Raw genomic sequence first — 20,423 nt, 5'->3', positions numbered from 1 at the left:
CAAGTTTACATATCTAAAGTTTAGAGACCCAAAGTTTATAAATCAAAAGTTTATATATCCGATTCAAATTTGAATTTGAATTCAAATACTTTTTATATATAGTATTTCTATACATCTAAAGTTTATACACCTAAAGTTTATAGACCCAAAGTTTATAAATCAAAAGTTTACATACCCGATTCAAATTTGAATTTGAATTCAAATATTTTTTATATATAGTATTTCTATACATCTAAAGTTTATACACCTACAGTTTATAGACCCAAAGTTTATAAGTCAAAAGTTTACATACCCGATTCAAATTTGAATTTGAATTCAAATATAGTTTATAGACCCAAAGTTTTATAAGTTAAAAGTTTACATACACATTTTAAATTTTAATTTGAATTCAATTTTTTTATATATAGTATTTCTATATATAAATTTTTTCAACTTTATTTTTTTAAAAAAAAATTATGGTGTACTGTAGTAGGAAGAGAAGAAGGGGAGGAGGAAGGGGGAGAGGAAGAGCGTATAGGGGGAAGGACAGGTGATCGCTAGGAGGATAGGGAAGCAATCACCCGCCCACTAGCAATATCCTAATCGATGTATGTATTCCCCCGATTTTTTTTTATTTTTTAGACCTTTTAATGCTTTGATTTTATTAATAGACTTTCTAAAAGTATTTTTAAGAAATAAACCTTTTGGCCACGCCTGCCTGGCAGTGGCAGGGTGGTTTGGCCATGCCAGCTACAGTGCGTGGCAGACACCGGCTGCGTGTGGCGTGAGAGTTATTTGGGCACCAAAAGAAAGATTCATTTCTTGAAAATACTTTTAGAAATGGTCTATTAATAAAATTAAAACATTAAAAGGTCTAAAAATAAAAATAAAATTATATTCCCCCTTCACCCTTTTGTTCGTTATTGATGAAATCTTAGCGTGCTGATGTGCTAAATTTCTTAATGCTCCTTGACTTTCTATTCCGCCCATGCCCATTACCTTTTCCTGTTAGCGACTATTTCCTTAATTGTTTTTAGTCTTGTTAGGGCATGTACAATGGTCTTTATTAGCGGTCTCTTTTTATTGTCATGCAAGCATATTTGGTGACGTGAAAGAGAGAGGAAGAAGGAAAGAGAAAGATAGTTGCTACACATGACAACGGCATAGAGTCGACTCTTAACATTTATTAGAATTTTTTTTGTTGCATTAAGTCTAATAAAGGAAAGATAACTAGTAAGAAAGTATTTTGGTACATTAATAGTTAGAGACCGTATTGTTTTAACTATTGTAAACGTGATAGTCTCTAATTAATGTAATTAACGTACCGGTCTCTATCTTTATACTTGCCCTTATAATATTTTTGATGATCTGTTTGGCAAACATGATAAGTCAAGAGCTTACCATGTCAATGATTTCATCTTTTTTTTTCCCTTTTTGGGTAGTTTGTACTGTTTGGAAAGATCTTTTGGCGCGAGCATTGGGATGGAACAAACTCTTGCTCACAAACTTGAATGGGACAAAGATCTTATCGGTATCGATAACAGATCACTTGGATCATTTCAATTTGCGATACGGTAGCTCATGGCATTTACCTATATATGGTCTTAGTGCATTTTTATATTTTTGAAGAATTCCATCTATTTTTAGATAATGTACCAAACTTGTTTTTGGAAAACAAAGGCGTAAGCTCTGCCTTAGAGATACACATCGACGGCTCACACCGAAAACACCATCCTACAAGACCAAACTTAGGGCCCCTTTGAAAAGCAGGATAGGAAAAATACAGGAATAGGAAAAACGTAGGAATTGAAGTTGTATGTTTTTCCAATCCTACAGGAATTGAAAACATAGGAAATGGAGAGAAGAGCCATTTGATTACACCACAGGATACACTCAACAAAGGAAAGTTTCACAAGAGGTCTAACCTCTTGCTTATTTTCCTATGGAATTGATCATAGGAATACAATCCTATGGAAGTTTTCCTATCCTCTTCCTATGAATCAAAGGGCTCTATAGGAAAAAATCCTTAGGAAAATAAATCCTTCAAAATTCCTTTGCTAATCCTCCATTTCAAAGGGACCCTTACTCTCAAAATGCAAACACGGCAAGCATAGCTCAAGCTTTTGCGGTCTTCAGTCTTCACCAGCCAGTTCTGCTCTCATAAGCAAAAACCGTGTACTAGAACACGTGGTGATAAAACTTCTTTGTGCATAATTTTCATGTCTTAGCTCACTATTGTATTTTTTAAGAGTAATTCAAGCTTTTAGCAAGATGTACGTATATAGGGCATTTAGTTTATTGTGGTTACTCCATCGATGTTGCAACTTGTAACATAATCTCCATACTGGTGGTATGGATGAATAGTGCTATGCCTGCATGACTGCGTCCTTTGCTTACCTGGTTACTTCACTTACCCTTTTAGCACAAGCAAGAAGACAAGATTACACAAGTCTTCAACTTCTAGCAATGTTGAATAAATGCTGGTCATTAGTCGCACTTGCTGCGTCACAAGTATATCATGAAGGAGGCTTCAATGCTTCAAAGGGTACCAAAAAATAGCTTCCATTGAATGAGATCAGATTTCGATTACATACAGGCAATCAATGAAAACGCTATGGCCGACGACTGCTCGCCTTGATCAGCAAAACTGCAGCATGCTAAAATGGTATTTCCCAGCTGCACAAGAGCTCTATTTCGCTAACAGGAAACGACACCACAAGGTTAACTCATCTAATTCTATAGTATGTACACGGTGACATGGGATACCTATACACGGGATGGGGCTACCAGGTCTAAATGTTAGTTGCCACCACTATCTACAAGCATCGACTAGAAAACATCCAGAGTCATGCACGGCGATCAAATGATTCTGATGTATCAACACCATGCCTGCTGACAGAAAGATTGCCTTTCCTGTCACGTTAGGAAGCAATCAAGCTTATGCGGTTGCATGTAGCGTCTGATGAAGCCCAGAATGTTCAGGTTCAAGAGCAGAGCTGCTGCTTCATATCTCCCAGGTACCGGCATATTGCTGCAGCAAACACCTGAAATGGTTGCGAGGTCAGTTAGCTGAATCCCTTTATTTGCATCCGAGGCAAGCTTTTTGCAAAAACTAATTCCAGTTTGGAGCCGGACTAAAGCATTAAAGTAGCACTGCAATATTCTCTTGCACTGATCGAGTAGGAAGCATGGAACTACTCAAATGTTTTACAAGGATCATCTACTTACCATTATCTGATCCTCTTGAACCCACAGCTGGAATCTGCATCACTTGAACCCCAAAGGAGCCTGGGCCAGCAACAGCAAGGCACAGCTACCAGCAGCGAACACATCTAGTATGAATCTTGCATTAAACAGCTTCTAGCTTGATTGGTGCTTTTGTAAAAACTGATAAAACAAAAGGTGCTTCCTCTCCAGGATGGATGGTTGTGGGCACAATTGTGTATCCTTTTGGATAAGGCTCCAACACTAATTCACATGATATCTCCCTTGAGTTAACATAATCTGTTCCACCCACTGATTCATGCATGTAGATATTGTAAGCAGCACGGCAGCCCCGTGTCTTGAGTATCCTCATTCCAATGTAAAACATAGAAGAGTCATGGCTAGATTGATAGTTCCGGAAACCATTTGTCTTTCTAGAAAAACCAACACCCTGGCAAAGCATGGAATTTGTTTATATCAACATCATAGTGAAATCTCCAAGTACATTAACATTCAGGATGGAATATACCTGCGTAAGGGTAATAAATACATGTACAGGATACAGTGCATCCCGTCCTGTTACTCTAAGCCGGTACTGAGGATTTTGATGCCATGAGTCATAATCTTGGCAACCACCTGCACTATAACCACGCCATTGGCCATGGACAGAGTAACGCATCTCGGGTGGATAAACACGACAGACATATATTGACCGAAAGTGGATCTGAAAATCTTGCCAAGACATCCAGAATACCCCATTCTTTGACTGCAAAAACAAATATGGGTAGGGTCAAAACTGCACACGGAAATAAAGTTGGGAAAATATATTTTGTTTTTGTAGGTACAATGCCTTAAGCTGAAATCAACAAACTGGAGGGGTGACAATCAACACATCGGTTTTTTTCTCATTCTATTTTAAATTAAACTGTAGTGTGCTCACTCAAGAGCACAGTCAACGAGATAAGCAACAGACCAACAATTTTATCATGCTAAAAGGAACCAGTATTTGGTGGGTTCATCTATTAAATTTGACGCAGTTGTGTATCTTTCTAATCACAATTAGTGGAATACCAGCTGTTCAAGTACACGGTCACAGAGAAGAGCAAGTACCTGTGGAACATGCTTAAGTTTGTGCTTCATTCGCTCAGTCCACTCTTGTGATGAGTCTGACCACGGACCATTCCATTCAACTTCATTTGCCCACGGATTTCTAATTTGCACGAGCTTATGGCCATCAACTTCTCTTACCTGTAACATACAATATAAATTTGTCTAGCGCAAAAAGAATGGGAACTAAGTGATTGCCAAAAGATACAGACAAGTCAGAGCAAACCTGCAAAATTGAGTAAGCATGTCCCTGAACAATGCCACTTGATGAAATATGAGCATCCGAGCCAGAAGGACTTCCAGCACCAAGAAGAAAGCCCTCTTGTTTAAAATGCAACAACTGAGACCACAATCTTCCACTAGCAAGATCAATCTGCGCTTGGGGGCTCCGCATGTCAATCTCTTCACCAGCTCCTCCTGTGAGATCCACTAGAGCATCTTGCACAAGCCCACCCTCCAATGCCTCATAAGAGCCATGAAGCTTTGCATAAGCTTTTTCAAGAATGGATACCCACAGCTCATTTTGCTTTCTACTAGTAGCAAATGCCGGTTTCCCCGGAGACTCACAGGGGATCCAATCATCAACCACCACTGCCACCCATTCACCCTAGTAATTTACAGAACATTGAAATATAAGCTCAGATCAAACTGGTCAAAGATAGTTCTTCACAGGACAATCTCAAGTCTTTTTTGTGTTGGTGGGAAATACTCCCTCCTTCCCAAAATGATCATCATATATGTTTGTGCACCAAGACCAAGGATAATTTAAATCACATCAATCAAGACACCATACACACATTCTCCCACAATGCATGCATCGATCAAAACACCATGCCAATTACACCTAGCATGCACACATTCTCCCATGCTGCATTAATTGTATTCTGATAAAATCCGCGTCTATGCGGTTATATGATGATCAATTTGAGAAATTTTGAATTCCATTACATGATGATCAATTTGGGAAGGAGGGAGTAATCCACAAGGTCTGGTGAATATGAGCTATTTATACTATTATTTCACTTTTATCAACTTACCTTTGAGTTTCATCGTAAAATTTACAAGCATATACTGCATATGTAAGTTGTGCATTAGTGACTTGTTCACTCATGGTTTTCAATGTTGTTTATGCAGGGCATAATGCACATGTGTAATTGTATATATTGTGTCATTCCATTTGGGAATTTCCCTAAAACTCGAGCAAGATAATGGTATGCATTATGTTCTTCATGGTGGTATGCCCCTTACTAGGGTCTCGCAATGTTAGCATTTCAGAAGACGTTGGCATTCTTATATGCACCCTATGGAATATGAATAGCAAATCTAAAGTCATGAATCCCATTTTTCTTAATTAAAGCATATAGGTTGTAAGCCTATGTATAAATATATATTAGACAGCTCTAACAACTGTTTATGTATTTATGTAGTATCAACTTGTCCAAATTAATTATTTCGAACTAGCGGAATTTATCCAAACTAAAATCTGCAAGTCAAGGTTTCACTGAGCCTCTAACAGCACTATTAGGTAGCACACATATCCACCATAGCTCTAGTAACTTGTGGCTGTTGTATTATTTCTGATTAGAACTTCTTTCCCACAATGCAGAAGAAAATGGCTTGTTGATATATGTTGAACACAAAGTAACAAAGAGAATCAACTTGCAGCTCACAAATCTGTTAGTTTGCTTAACCAATTCAACTTTGATATTTAACTCTGTATGAGACTAAAATGTTAAATCTCACCAAGATGGTGTGCTCTACCAATATACTTTACCAAAGGAACAACCCAAGAAAATGGAATGGAGGACAGATGGGTCAGATCATTGAATACCTGGATACAGAATCTGACAGTGTAAATCCCTTCTTCATTATACTCAGGAGTGATTATAACTTCAGATATACGGGCCATCTCTGTCAAAACTGCAACAGCGCTCAAGAACCAACAGTCGCCCAACCGACCCTGAAAAGAACAATCGGACAAATTGGATTGTGTGTCATGTATAGGAAGATGGAAATGTATAAAGTTGAAATTCTAGTATAGGGGAAGACCCCACATCAGCACAAAGCAAAATCTGCGTACCTGACACACATCTGACGAATTCACAGAACCAGAAAATAAGCACGGTTGTGAACTGATAGATACCTCCTTCGCAATATCAGAAGGCCTCATCCACTCAGAGACAACCTAAACTCAGAAACACAGATGACAGATCAATGTCAAAGACCAAGCCAATTCTTAGTGCACAAGTCAGAAACTCAGCCAGTTCTTAGTGTACAAGTGGTAGACAAATGCATGCAATAGTACCTGCAATTTTAGAGATGGGTTCATCGGATCTACAAACAGAGATCGATCATCCGGAGGGAACTCTTGATCAGTAAAATTTCTCTCTCCCTTCGCAATAAGAGCCTCTCTAACAGCCCTTTCGACAGAAAGCATGCGCTGATTGACTTCCTCTCGTGTCTCAAATCTTGGTTTCCTTGGTCTTCTAGCAAAGGAGTCAATGTCAATAGCTACAGAATCACGCGCATGACGTTTCCTACCACTGGAGTACTGTCCATCCCATTCAACGTCCTCTTGATCATATAGTTCAAAATTTGCTTCTTCACTTTCCCAGTCATCCACCTGTTGAAACAATATTAGATGTATGAATATCACATGCATAACTTCATAATCCCTTCCATTTCATGGCTCTCAAGAAAGGTAGAAATGAGTAATTGTTCAGGCCTTGTTCGTTTAATCCCTCCCAAAAGAGGATTTGGAGGGGATTTGTTCCACACCTATTGTGTTGTGGAATCATTCCCCCTCAATCCCTCACTATTGGGGATTAAACGAACAAGGCCTTAGGAGTTTCATGTTCCCTTCTAATTAATGAAATAAAAGCAAGATAAACAGTAGGAATAGATTGGTCGAAACAAGAACTTGCCCTTGCAGAATAACTTCCATGCCAAGCATCCTCAGCAGCAAGATCAAAAAGGCCATATTCAGCAGAACAGATGGCTGTATGCAACATAGCAACCTCATCTTCAGTCAGACATCTTCCCCATAGAAAAGCATCCATGATCTGCATCTTTGAGTCTGATCCCTCGCTGTCTGACCTACCAAAGGCATCTAAGTCCGTGGGTGGCCTAGCACCAACCCAAATATCTGTCCCAGGTTCCCAGATGCCATTATTTCTAGGCAATGGCAACGCATTCTGATATCCATCGTAGACTCCGTCTATGAAAGAAGTTGCTTCACCTAGATCAGCATCTATAGTCACAGTGACAAGATGCCACCTGAAAATTAACATTGGTTACAGTCAGGCATTACCAGGAAAAAAAAAAGTTGATGAAATGTTCCACCCAAAAAGACATGCGACAAGTCCATGTAAGACTAGTATTTCGATGTGAATCTGAACATAAACAGGTTGGCTCTCTTGATTCTTTTTTTTTCATGCAAAAGAAACAGCAGTTGTCACGAGCTGGTACCTGCCATCAGCAATACTTGATGCACCAATATTCCACTCTTTTGCAACGGTTGTCATCCTTTCACCCTTAGTCACCAATCGAAGACCAACTTGGCCAGCTTCCATTCCCTGTTCTGACCCTGCCACCAAGATTTCCCAGCACACTTTTTTCTGGAATTCTGTTCCAAAAAGACAGACTGGACCTGACACCGGCTGCACCATTACTGCAATGGAGAAGCTAACTTTTTTACTTTCACAAAGACACAAATCAATCTCTCCACAATGACGCCCAGTACTCCTTGGTTCATCATCAAGTATGCAAACAGTGTCTGGAATGCCAGTCTGCACAGTTCGTAACAAGTAAAAGATCCAAAGAGCATCAGTAAAAAAGTAATTACAAGAACTGCATGTATAACATATGGTACTAAATTTATAAACAGAAGAAATGATTCCAGGCTATTACACGTAACTAACTGTCATGCAAAAATTGATGCTTTGTCAGATAACCAACTCCAAAATGGATGGCAAAAACAGATAATAAATATCCAAAGATGAATATGTTCAGTTCATGCACTCAAAAGGTACACCATGAGAACTATATCATCATTAAGGTGTGCTTTAGAAGTTGATAAAATCTAATGATTACAGGAACAGTAACAGAACCTGCTCTGCTCGCCGAGCCAATTGTGCCTTTCTTATGTGACGAGCTATTGACGAGACCCTGTCCCTTGCAAAAGAATCTTCCAGAGCAGAATCACCACCCACAGCTCTGACAGCTGCTGCCATGGCTGCAGCATCCCTGCTTCCAGCATTAGGAATAGAAGATAGCAGTGATATTTCAAGCTCCTTCCATTTTCGTTCCTCTCTCTCCAACAATGCCTTCCTCCTTTCCCTTCCCTTCCCTTCTTCCTCGCGCCTTTGCATCAAGACCTCCTCTTCCATTTCTTTTTCCCTTATGTAGCTGAATAAGCGAATAAGAGAATTTAGATGGCGGGCACAGAGGTTTACAGGGTTGCAGATAGAAACATTGCATACATAAAAGTTTTAACAATAACCTTTCTTGAATAAGTTCAAAATGTCTTCGATCTTCAGGCATCCATTTCTTGATTTCTTTGGCACTTAAGTCAGAAAGACCTATGCTGTCCAGAAAAAGTCTAAGACGAACTTCATCCTGAAACAACAGACATTTCCAACATTGTTACAGATTTTAAGAACAAAAAAGATTAGGTGGGAGTAGTCCCAAATGCATACCTGTATTTGCTCAGCTTTGGCAGTCAAGCCAAGCAGAAGAAGTAAATAACCACCAAACTTGTCCCACATGTAAACCCATTCAGTATCAATTGCTTCTTCCAAAGCCAAAATACGTGCATGGGCACACATATTCCTCCGATAATCTACATCTACAGGGGATCCAATCATTAAACAATTCTTCACTCCACAAAAGAACGATCCTGCCGTAATTTCTTCATTTCTTAAACGATCTCTCAGCTTCATGACATCAGCCCTAGGAAGCACAAAATTCCCAGCCCTGTCCAACGTAATAGCAGGATCTCCAACCAAAAGAGCAGCAGAACTTGCGGATCTCTGAGGCGCCGAGTAAGTCCCAGAAATAGCATTTCTCGTCTGATTGCACACAAAGCATACTATTAACAATACAGAAATAATAAAAATCAGAGTCATAATAATCTCATTGATAAGTACTGGTCCTGGATATTGGAGTAGATAACACCAGCAGCACTTATGTAAGTGTCAAGGCTGACAAGGAGTGGGAACATACATGATTGAACTTGATGCACTAGATTAAGAAAACATAGTTCTGATCTCAGCGCTAGATGCTAAGTGGTAGGCTTACTGAGGCAGGTTTAACAGAAAAGTATGCAAGCAAGAACAGCATTTACCTATGTTACGCAGGGATATGTTGAATATCTGAATAATACAAATATACAGCAAACTTACTTTGTTAGCAGAACGTGACATTGCTTGTACAACTGTATCCTTACTGAGAAAGTGAACAGCGTCCTCCAGCATCTGACAAAAATTTCACAATTAATTTAAGAAGGATCAAGAAAAAAGAGGAAATAAAGGAGTGTATTATTGCCATTGGTATTGGCACTTCAGGATTTGCCAACCAATGTGCCACTGATGTGAGCGGCTACATGTGGTGGAGTTGCAACTGGCAAGTGCTGAAGTGCATATTTTTGGGTGACAAATCCTAGATTTTCCTAAGAGAGAGCTCATTTCAATAATCTGCTGATTTTGGATAAACAGAAATACTAACCTTGAGAGTCAGGCATGGTCGAGAAACAGCAAAACTGAAGGCAATTACAAGAGTGATAGCAGAAATAGCAGCCCCAATAAATGGTGGATTCAATATTAGACTGGCAATGACACCCCAAACTTCAGTAGCCAATGCAATCCCATACAAGATAAGGAAGGCATAACTGTAAATACAGCAATGTTAGGGTGTGTGCTCAGATGACAATAGTACTTCTAAAAATAGCATAGAAGAAAGAAGTTATGAGTTATGACCAATCCTGGTCAAAGGAAAGATATATAAGCATGTAGAATTAGAAAGGCCATATCCTGATATCCGTACCTAACATTTTTAGCAGAGTCTGCATGGGCATCATAAACATAAACAGGTAATACCCTCGGTGAATACACGACAATTGGTGGTGATAGAAGGACCTGAGAAGAGTACAGTAAATTCAATATTACAAGCATAACTCTTGAGATAACTCACAAGTAGCAAAACTAGCATGAGATGTTCAACAGAAATTATCTTAAACATGTAGCTAACTTAAGTTAAGAAAAAAGATATGAAACTTACAGTCAATGCTCTTCCTGTGAGAAGAAATAGAAACGAGAAATAACCTATAGATGCCCCAACGAAAGGTTTCTCTGCAAAAAATCATCAGCTGATTTAAGCTATGTGCATAATATGGGAAACTATTATGTAACTCGGAGAAAGAAAAATAGCAATAACAGGTTGAAAAGCATATAAGAAGATGTAGTCACCCTGAAATAAGCCCATCAGGAAAGCAGCCAAGGCAAGGAGAAAAGCAAGGGAGCAAACAAGTAACATTTGTGTCCTTGTTAAATAGAAATTGTTAGATGTCCAGTAGTGAATGACACCAATAGCAAATACAAGGAACAAGATGACAAGGAGGCATGCAACTCCAACCTGCATAGCAATGACAGATCAATTATGCTGTCTCTTATCACAAATGAAATGAATATTATGATAAATTTATTTTGAAAACCAAGCCACAAACTTTACTTACAGTCCAAGGTCTAATTGTAACAATTACTGCAGATATTGCACCAAGCAATAACAGCACTCCCATGCCAACAAATAGGTAAACTCCACGGGAAATCTTCCAATCATCATCCTTCCTGAAATTATTTGCAATTTCATCTCAGAGGAGCAGAAGTATGCAAGGACGTACAAATAATAAACATGGTTTCCAATTTTCCATACCATTTATACATCCCAGTAAACAACGAGAACACAGCAGGAATGCAAAGTAATGGAAGTAAAGCTGCCAGGAAATCAGCCTTCAGAGGAACTCCATCCTGTCGTGAATTTACCACTCCCCAGTAGGACACACCACAAAAGGATACAAGGACAGCTGCAGAAAGTCACCAGTCAAGTGCCAGTTATCCAAAAGTGTGATGTGCTCTATTTAATATGCAATGAGAACGGAAAAGAAGAGTAGAACATACTTGCAAAAAGGCCAACACATATAGCTGATGAAGGTGAAAATCGATAAGTAGCAAACCAAGCGACAATAGGTATCACCCCAGTGGCAAGTACAGCAATCGTTGATGATAATGCCCATCCAAGATACATCGATGTTGCATAGGGAGAATAGAAACTCTTTTTATCAGCATCCCATCCCTTGTAGCCCAATGCATCTAGAGGTTTTGCTGATACTATTGCACCAAGGCCAATTACTGATGCAGTGAAAACAGTTATGCTGATGGCAAACAGAGCGCGCTGACAAGAAGATAACAACGATCAGTAACATGAAAATCATTAACAATGCTGGAAGGTCTGAATGCGTTCTACACTATTTATAATAACATTAGAGAGGTCAAGAGGTATGTGCTGTAAAACAGAGCCTGAATTCTTTTCAGTAGGATAGCCTACAAAACAAGATTTTATCTAATGCTGATAGGAATCACAACAATACAGTGAAAATTGATTCAGTAAACATATTCAGGCATTCATCCAGAAGTTGTTAACAGTATATTGACATAAGGCCATATAGTAAGATGATACTGGTTACAGTACTTCCCTTACAACTACGCAAATAGCTTATACAGACATTTATTGGATATCCAAATATATAAACAAAAGGGTGTCCTGCTGCTGAATTAACAAAAACAACAAACCTCTTTCTTTCCTGGAGCTTGGCGGATATTTTCACGGCTATCAAGCTCCCCTCCCGGAATCCAGAAACGGTAACCGTTACGCATCCATATGGGAATAGCAAATGAGAGACAAGCCACCATAAGTGGGACCGTGAGTGACAAACCCAAAATAACTGATGACTTGCTGCAGAATGGCAGAGGTAGTATTTCAGACAAAAGTGTAAGTACTTCCCCAATGAAATGAATCAATGATTATAAAAATCTAGTGGCTAGAGAGTCATACATATGTATAAACAAGGCATATGCAAGATGCTGTGAATATGTCAATTGTCAAAACAGGAACAATAGAATAATCAAGAAGCACATTTTAGCAAGCTAGGACACCTTATCCAGATAAAAGGAGTAATCCACTTAAAGCTAAAACTTTGCATACTAGGAACTCGAGGCAGCAGCTATGACTGGAATCTTAGAGGCAGCAGTGACCAGGAACTCTAGATGGTGGTGTTGACCAAGACCTGGAGGTGACAAAGATGGGGAGCTCAAGGCGGTGGTGGCGACTAGGATGTGGAGGTGACGGCGACAGGGAGCTTGAGGCGGTACTGCGTTAGCGATTGGGACCTAGAGGCCGTGGCAACCAGGAGCTCAAGGTGGATCCAGCGATGATCAGGACCTTGAGTAGGCTAATGGAATGGAAGGGGATCAAGTAAGAGTTTTCAGGCTGAGCGCTGGCAGTGGGTATGATGGCAAAGGTGGGTAAATTACTCAAACAAATCCCACAAAAGCCATGGAGGAGCAAGGAAATGAGATCTCCTTGTCTTCATGAATGGGCTTCCTTTTGTGAGCAACTCCTGGGATGAGCTAGCCGTGTGAGAAGTTTGCTAGCTTTTTTCTGTTCAAAAGCTGGCTAAAAGCTGTCCCAAAGGAGGTCTAAGACAAGACTACCATATAGCAGCGCAAAGCACGTCAGAGTATAATTTTATGTACATCAACTCAAAATGAGCTGTGCATAGAGAACTTAACAAGTAATTGTACCATGATCAGATAACAAGTGGTGAGGTTATCTTCATGAAAATAGATAGGTCTCTTTTGTTTGCAACAAACAAAAGAATGACTCGATGACATTTATTCGTACTAATGCTAATAATAACACACATGATCAATTCTACCAATATAAAAAGATTCCAAGCACAAGGTGGCGTAGCAAATGAACCAGGCAGAGACACAGTATTATAGTAACAGACTTATACAATAAAATGTACTTGTGTAGAATATACGAAACAAGTGGACATGGCTATTATGCTGTGCATGTATCATTTGATACCCATGTGAAACTTCTAGTCAAACCAGCAAGACACCAAAGCAGGGAAGGAAAACAAATGAGTACTCCAGGATTTACACAAGGCAAAATGCAGTAGTAACTAAGTGAAGTTTTAAATATTAAATAACAAACATGTATACCTCAAGAAAGACAGAAGTAGACCAACACAAGTACTCAGCAACCATGCGATGAAGCCATACTGTAGATGGGAAAAGAAAGGAAAAGTCACTATAGCTGAAAATCCACGAAGATTTTGAAAAAAAAAATCAACTACATGGTCAAAGTAAGATAAAGCACACATTGTAATCAGATTTGATATTTTGTAGACGAGTTAAGGAGGACAGAACATATCTAAATGTCTAGTGAAGAAGCAAAAGGACTTGTCCTGCCATGATTAAAAAATAAGTGCTTGGTATTAATACGACAAATATATTTCTTTTGTTCAACATCACCTTCCGAGGTTTGGATGTCATCGTCATCTCTTCTGCACACAGGGACCAAATGAATGCCATAATGGAGCAGACAACTGGTGATAGAAGCAGTATCGAGAAACCAAACTCAAACTGCCAAATTCGAAAAAGGACACTCTTGATTAACAACACAATCAACATTTCAAAGTTTTTATACTGTCTTTGCAACAAACTTACCTGTTCATGAGTTGCATTTATAACCTTGATGGGCTTCGGTCGATGGACAGCCACAGTAACTGTTTCTATGATGAATATTAGGGTAAAAACAACAAAAGCACGTATTGGTGAACCTGCTACTTGATGAAACATCAGCCTTGAAAGATTTAGCCAATTTTCTAGCCCACTTCTCCTAAGTTCCTCTGATAGCGAGATCTGGTTTGCAATAGTTGTATCTAACCTATCTGAATCAGTACCAGTGACATCTACATCATCTTGATGCTCTCTGTCTGCATCTAAGCTGCTTCTCTGCAGCAAAGCTAAAATTCGTGGGTCCATAACCTTGTCTTTCATCATATAGGAAAAATTTGGATCAAGGCCTTTATCCTGAAGAAGATTAGCCAATTCTACATCTCCTAGTCCACCATTCCTTTTTAGCATAGATGTGATTCTTGGATCATTCAGTCTGTCCTGAAAAATTGCAGCCAAGTTCAAATCCAATAGCTGCTGATTACCCGAGGCAGTAGCTGATCCACTAGACTCGCAGCCTTGACTTTCCAAACCACTACTAGAGCAAACAACGAGTGAAGCAGTTGGGTCCCCATGCCTGTCCGCTGAAACTACAGCAGTTTCAGGGTCTTGTACAGCTACAGCAGAAAGGCACGAATTACTGCGATGGGCTAAACTGGCACGTCCACTATCTATGTTCTTGTCAGAGCTCTGTCCTTCTTGACAACTATTCGATCGATCAAAAGGAACATTGTTCCAATTGACACAATCGCTTTGTGAGTTGCTTCTGTACATAGAATCAGTAGCATTGCCATGAGGACCAGCTTCAACACTGCCACTACTACGCTTCACACTAGATCCACAGCCATCTGATGAGTTTGAAGAACTAGTTTGCCCCTTCCTTCGAAAACCTTCTCGGAGTTTTATCACTGTGCTTCTTAATGCATCTATCCTTGCAACTGAGGGGTTTGAAATAGAAAGCCAGCAAGAGACAGCTGCAGCTAAAAGCACAGATGCTACAAAAGCATAACTGATGCAATGTCCAAGGTACCTAATGTAACACATTAATTAGTAAACACAAAGTACTAGATCATAAATATGTTCAACTATAAAAGCATAAAGATGAATACAAACCAGTAGTGCACCCCAAAGCATATAAGGAAAACCCTTGATGTTCCAGCTACAAATAGCGCTATCATCCGACTTTTAAGAAGCTCAAACCTAAATGAACACAGGCCCAAATTCCAGTCTGTAGAAAAGAAAATAAGATGTCAAAGAAATAGATACATCATGCACAATTAGAGATACAAGGCCAAATCATTACCGAGAATCACTACTGCAACTGAAGTTAAAGCACCCAGCCAGCGTGCTTCTTTTGATGTCAGACCATATAAGATGGAATAGACAACAAGAACCATCAATGAGCAAAGGTAAAGAAGCCCTAGATGCAAGACCCTGCATTTTAAGGCATTGATATGTTACCAAAACTACTAGAAATTATTGCTTACCCCAGTAACAGCATAATAGAACAAGCACGTTACTTGGGGAACATATATGCCTATGTAGTATTTAAGAGAGGAAAAGGTAGTGAAGTCACCTGCTGGATTTTGTCATGTATAACTCACTAGGATCTGGTGGGTCAGGCGAGCATGAAACAGGGGCCACTTCAACACAATCAGAATATGCAAATTTGTACAACCTTCGGACATACTCATCAACATCGAATCCACTTCCTGTACATGTAATGTATGAAAAGTTATGTTTCTCAAATTTTTTATTTACAGGTGATAAGAAATTCAGCAAATAAAGATAACGGATAAGAATTTTACCATTGAACAGTATTTTACTTATAAAAAGCATATTTATGGCCAATGAAATTGCAGATACCCCAAAGAAGAAGCCAGATGGGGAATTGAGCTCAGAAGCACTAGCACCGGTTGTAACATAAACAGCACAAAACTCATAAGCGCACAGTAGACCGACTGCCAGGAGTAGAAGATAAGCAACAGCCTCTGCAACAACCAACATTTGTTAACATCAGTAAGATATTAATAAAGAACAATGAGATGATAGAGCGGCCCAATTTTGCAGAAACAGCACATACAAAATACCACATGAATCAAAGAGTTAGAAATTGCAGTTTTATAAAGTGAGAAAAGTTCAAATTTGTAGTAGCATACTAGTATTTTTAATCCTCCGTGAAGCTTTAAAAGTTTTCCTTTGAGTATGCCAAAATGTTCCATTTATACCATTTCCTAGTTACAATTGTCTAGAAACAAATTGGACCCCCAAAATAAGCAGAGAAGTCCTAGACAATCATCGCCTATTAGAATATCAAATTTAATGAACCCATGACTTAGAAGTCATGAATAAACAGCCACTTATCAGAATATTTGGTTTAATGAAACCATGACCCTAAGTACAAGCACATTGAGTAGTCATCACAAAATGTCCTAGAAAATAAAAGCATGTAAACAGTAGAAAACTTACTGGAGCTTTGCCATTGCGTTCTCCACCACAACATTATAGAGTAGAATGACAGAAGCAAAGCAACACCGACCATTATAACAGCTAGCCCAATTATGTTCCTTTCCAAAAGAGCAATAAGGATGCCTCCCCATACTAACAAAACTGTTATTGGAGAAACGACGACAAGCCATGCAAAAAGAGTGAAAAAGCTGCACAGTGTGCTTAGTTGAGGTCCTTGCACATATGCTGGCCATTTCCTTGCATATATCCAACTGAGTAACAAAACAAGAACGAAAATGTTAGTAGCTTAATGAGATAATCCAGCTCTCAGAACATCAGGAACAAATCAACATAAACAAATATGCATAGAAGATATAAGAATAGAAAAACATCAACGTTTTTCAGGGCACTACTTGTGATTGTAGTTAGACACAATTACATGATCGTATTCCATAATCTACATATGAATGGCAGGCTTAAAATATATAAGGTGTGGTGTTGGATTAGCAGCATAATAAAGACACAATAAATAATTTCAGTTGTTAGAGTGATAATGATACCAAATCTACATTGTTGTATGCACTCTGCTGGCTGAAATTTATGGAAACATAACGTATGATTAATAATGCAACCTCGCAGACTACAGATGCAAATGCTAGATGCCAACAGAAGCACGCCTAATCTCGAGCATACCTATATAGCCTCCACGGCCTCCAGTTCACAGCCCATAGGATCCAAAAGCTGAGAGGGCCAAGGACAGCGAAGAGGAAACCGCAGATGCTGCAAACAAGAACAACCCCGCGGTGTTCCTCCTCTTCCATCCTCCCCCTCTGCAATCACCTTCTGGAAGCTGATATCATGTATACAGGCTCAAACAAACCTGCTAAAAGGTAGAACATACAAGGTCCAATGATCAAAAGACCAAATATACATAAATGACACTAAGTATGCAGGCAACCAGATTAGTAGTAATTACTAAGTTAATTAAGACAAACTACGTTGAGTTCAACGCATATGGTAATATTTTCTCAAAATATTGGCCTAAATCAGTCCACTACAATTTACATGTAACAGATCAATATATATTCTATATACAACAAACACCCCCAAAGTCCCAATGTGGACATGGCTTTGGGGTTTTCCTTACCAAACCTAAGCACCGAGGATGAGAAACTTAAGCTTAATGCATTTTAATGAAGCCACCAGCCTGGGTGCGGCTAACAACTAAAAACTTCACTACCTAAAAAGGGTTATTCTGTGCATCACCCAGGTGCTATAGCCCTCTAAATATGGTATAGATAAAAAAGAAATCCCATGTATTTGTTCTTTATGCATACAACACTACAGATTAAGCCCTTCAAATGGATAACCAATAAACTAAACAAGTTGATTGAAAAGCACCAGCCTGCCAGCTGGAGTTAAACCATTCAGCCAGGGTGCTAAATCTACAGCAAATTTGGTGGTAACCCGATAAAGGTTCACTAGTTAAAATTTATTGAGGTACCTCGAGTTCAATAATTGAACCAAATATTTTCAGGGCCACAGAAAATATACCACAATCAGATTTTTAGCACGAATCGCTAAAAATTAAAGAATAAGGAACATTAATATCACCTGCCCCAACATTTACACTACACGTTAACGGATATTAAATAACTGCATTCTGAGGCTTCAATTATCTAGGAGACCATTTTGCCACGTAAAACATACTAAATCCGACCGTTCCTAGACCGTTTTATGCCCAGCCTTATCCCAAACATGAAGTAAGTTCCAAAGGTTGAGATTAAACCATCCAGAATGCATGCTACTGGGTCAGGACAGATCCAACCTTCATTGCCCGTCATAACCATCAAATCTCTATGCCCAGAATATCGCGAGCTGTACAAACACACTAAATTTCACCAAGCCGTTTGCTGCATGCCCTCCCAAAAGGCCACCAAATCTGTCACCGCGCGCCAATACAATCCTCCTAAGCAAGCGGCCTAATATAGGCTAGAGGACGAGCAGCCATCGCGACCTATAAGCCAAATCCCACTAAAACCTCAACCATCTTCCGCCCCCGCAGCACTCCAAACACGCCAGAAAGAACATCTCCTCAGAAATCCGCACCTCCCAGCAGCCAGTCCAACCGTCGGAGGCAGCAGCCTCCGCGCGCACAGGAAGCGCACCCCCACAATTCCACCAACCCCCCGCAATGCGGCGGCCCCGGAGCCCGCAATTCCCGCGAGGAGCGCCCCCGACAGCACGCCAGCCCCGCCAGATCCGGGGCGCCCCGCCGCGGAAGCCCCCGAATTTCCGCGCGAAAACCCTAGCCCCGCGGCCGCAGAAGCAGAAACAGCAGCAGCAACGGGGCGGCGGTTACCTCAGCTTAGGCGCCGCGGCCCCCCGGCGGCGGCGGGCGGGGCGGGCCTCCTCGCCGGCGACCGAAACCCTAGGGTACGGCCTCTCCCCACTTTTTTCTCTCTCCTCCTCCTCCCTCTCTCCCTCCCCTCTCTCTCTCTCTCTCTCTCCCCTCACGGGATGGCTTCGATTCGATTCTTCTCCGTGCGCTTGCTCGCGAGCGAGACCTGTGTCGTGAGCGAGCGGAGAGGGGGGGAGAGAGAGAGCAAGCGCAGCGCGGCGGGGTGGGGGAGACAAAGAGTGACGTTTGTCAACTTGGGTGGGCTGCGTGCTGACTGGTGTTTGGTTGGTGCGGTGCGGTGCGGTGCGTGTGCGTGTGCGCGAGCGTCCGCCTGCGCGACTGACCGCTCTCGCTTCGGCCTCGGCGCGAGCGAGACTTGGGCTCTGCTCCGACCGAGCGCGCGCGTCCGCGTCTCCGCGACCGAGGGGGAGAGTCCACTCCACTCCACACAACCGCGAGCTAGACGCGGAGCCAGCAAAGCCAGCCAGACCAGCGAGGCGCGCCGTTTCCCGTGCGATAACGTGCGGCTTTTCAGCGTGTTTGCTAGTGCGAAAGGCCGTATTTTGCTGCGATTTCCGCGCGCGTACTCGCAGTGTCTTTCTGGACTCACTGTATCTTGTGACTTTTTAACCGGGAGTGTAGTACTTTGTATGGATGGCAGTTTGTATCCTAATGAAAGAAGATACGTAAAGAGAGTGGACATGATGAAAGTCATATACGAAGTACTTGACGTGAGATGTAACAAAATACGATAGTTTCCTAGCGTAAGAAATTTTGGAAGACTTTGAAGGATTGGACCGAGAGGAATAAACGGTGTACTCTCTCTGTTCCATAAAAAAACTAACTTAATACTATATGTGACATATTCTACTACGAATCTAGACATACATCTGTACAGATTCATTGTATTATAATGTGTCGCATCTAGTTCTAGATTCGTTTTTTGTGGGACTGACGGAGTATCTTTTCACTATCTTTGTTAATATAAGATTATATACAAAACGTGGGGCCATCTAGCAATATATGGCGGGAATGACAAGAAACATAGTGGATATGCTACATGATCAGGAGTGAGAGTAATTCTATGTGTTCACCATGTTGCTCCGTAAATAGGTTATTAAGAAAGTGGTAGGACAGATAAAAGGTAACTAGCTAAGCGTGATAGTTTTTTTCACCGTACATTATGTTTTGGATCATACGCTAGAGTTTAATACTTATTTTCTTGTGCATAACTAAAAGACATAACGGTAACTCTAACTAGGGGCTTTCTCCATCCAGGATGATATTATTAGTCATTTAAGCTCAATTGGCAGTCTATGGTAAAATTTATCGCTGAAGCGATTCCATTGAGGTTTATCACAAGTTTGTCCCTATGTATTCCGGGTGTTATTGTTTACTATATCAACTTTTCTGTACACGAAGTGCATGCATGGCTCGCGTTCGACTCAGTTACTTCAGTGCTTCGTCTATTGCACCTGTCTTGGGAC

The 20,423-nt window shown here is 40.4% G+C and overlaps 1 protein-coding gene across 3 annotated transcripts; it reads right to left on the bottom strand.

Moving 5' to 3' along the window:
• Positions 1 to 2,514: 2,514 nt before the first annotated feature.
• On the bottom strand, positions 2,515 to 19,151 carry LOC4330484 (calpain-type cysteine protease ADL1-like). 3 transcript variants are annotated; one of them, NM_001401943.1, is made up of 32 exons: positions 18,898 to 19,151; positions 17,229 to 17,415; positions 16,557 to 16,807; positions 15,896 to 16,078; positions 15,664 to 15,799; positions 15,391 to 15,521; positions 15,201 to 15,315; positions 14,079 to 15,117; positions 13,884 to 13,994; positions 13,572 to 13,630; positions 12,135 to 12,297; positions 11,463 to 11,736; positions 11,218 to 11,368; positions 11,021 to 11,132; positions 10,755 to 10,920; positions 10,567 to 10,637; positions 10,333 to 10,424; positions 10,015 to 10,177; positions 9,693 to 9,764; positions 8,988 to 9,359; positions 8,792 to 8,907; positions 8,400 to 8,697; positions 7,759 to 8,078; positions 7,215 to 7,566; positions 6,596 to 6,913; positions 6,371 to 6,475; positions 6,122 to 6,250; positions 4,517 to 4,897; positions 4,294 to 4,431; positions 3,713 to 3,949; positions 3,208 to 3,634; positions 2,515 to 3,023 (listed from the first exon to the last, which is right to left on the bottom strand). In NM_001401943.1, exons 2-31 carry the CDS (start codon positions 17,354 to 17,356, stop codon positions 3,329 to 3,331), a joined length of 6,489 nt encoding a protein of 2,162 aa, NP_001388872.1. In that variant the 5' UTR covers positions 17,357 to 17,415; positions 18,898 to 19,151; the 3' UTR covers positions 2,515 to 3,023; positions 3,208 to 3,328. The 3 variants fall into 3 exon arrangements, with proteins under 3 accessions (NP_001388872.1, XP_015625426.1, XP_025878634.1); XM_015769940.3 differs by having other exon boundaries at positions 2,526 to 3,023; positions 17,229 to 17,418; positions 18,898 to 19,139; XM_026022849.2 differs by lacking the exon at positions 18,898 to 19,151 and adding an exon at positions 18,645 to 18,772 and having other exon boundaries at positions 2,526 to 3,023.
• Positions 19,152 to 20,423: the final 1,272 nt, after the last annotated feature.

The sequence above is a fragment of the Oryza sativa genome, chromosome 2 (assembly GCF_034140825.1).
Source record: "Oryza sativa Japonica Group chromosome 2, ASM3414082v1".
Taxonomy (NCBI): domain Eukaryota; kingdom Viridiplantae; phylum Streptophyta; class Magnoliopsida; order Poales; family Poaceae; genus Oryza; species Oryza sativa.
Note: the sequence above shows the minus strand (reverse complement) of the source record. Positions and strands in the feature narration are given on the sequence as shown.

Excerpts from the sequence above, each read along its gene's own strand:
- LOC4330484 (NM_001401943.1), bottom strand. The coding sequence starts at position 17,356 with ATGGAAGAGGAGGAACACCGCGGGGTTGTTCTTGTTTGCAGCATCTGC. Across the intron at positions 13,631-13,883 it reads TGACATCCAAACCTCGGAAG|TATGGCTTCATCGCATGGTT; the intron begins GTGATGTTGAAC and ends TCCCATCTACAG. Across the intron at positions 4,432-4,516 it reads ATGCTTACTCAATTTTGCAG|GTAAGAGAAGTTGATGGCCA; the intron begins GTTTGCTCTGAC and ends TGTATGTTACAG.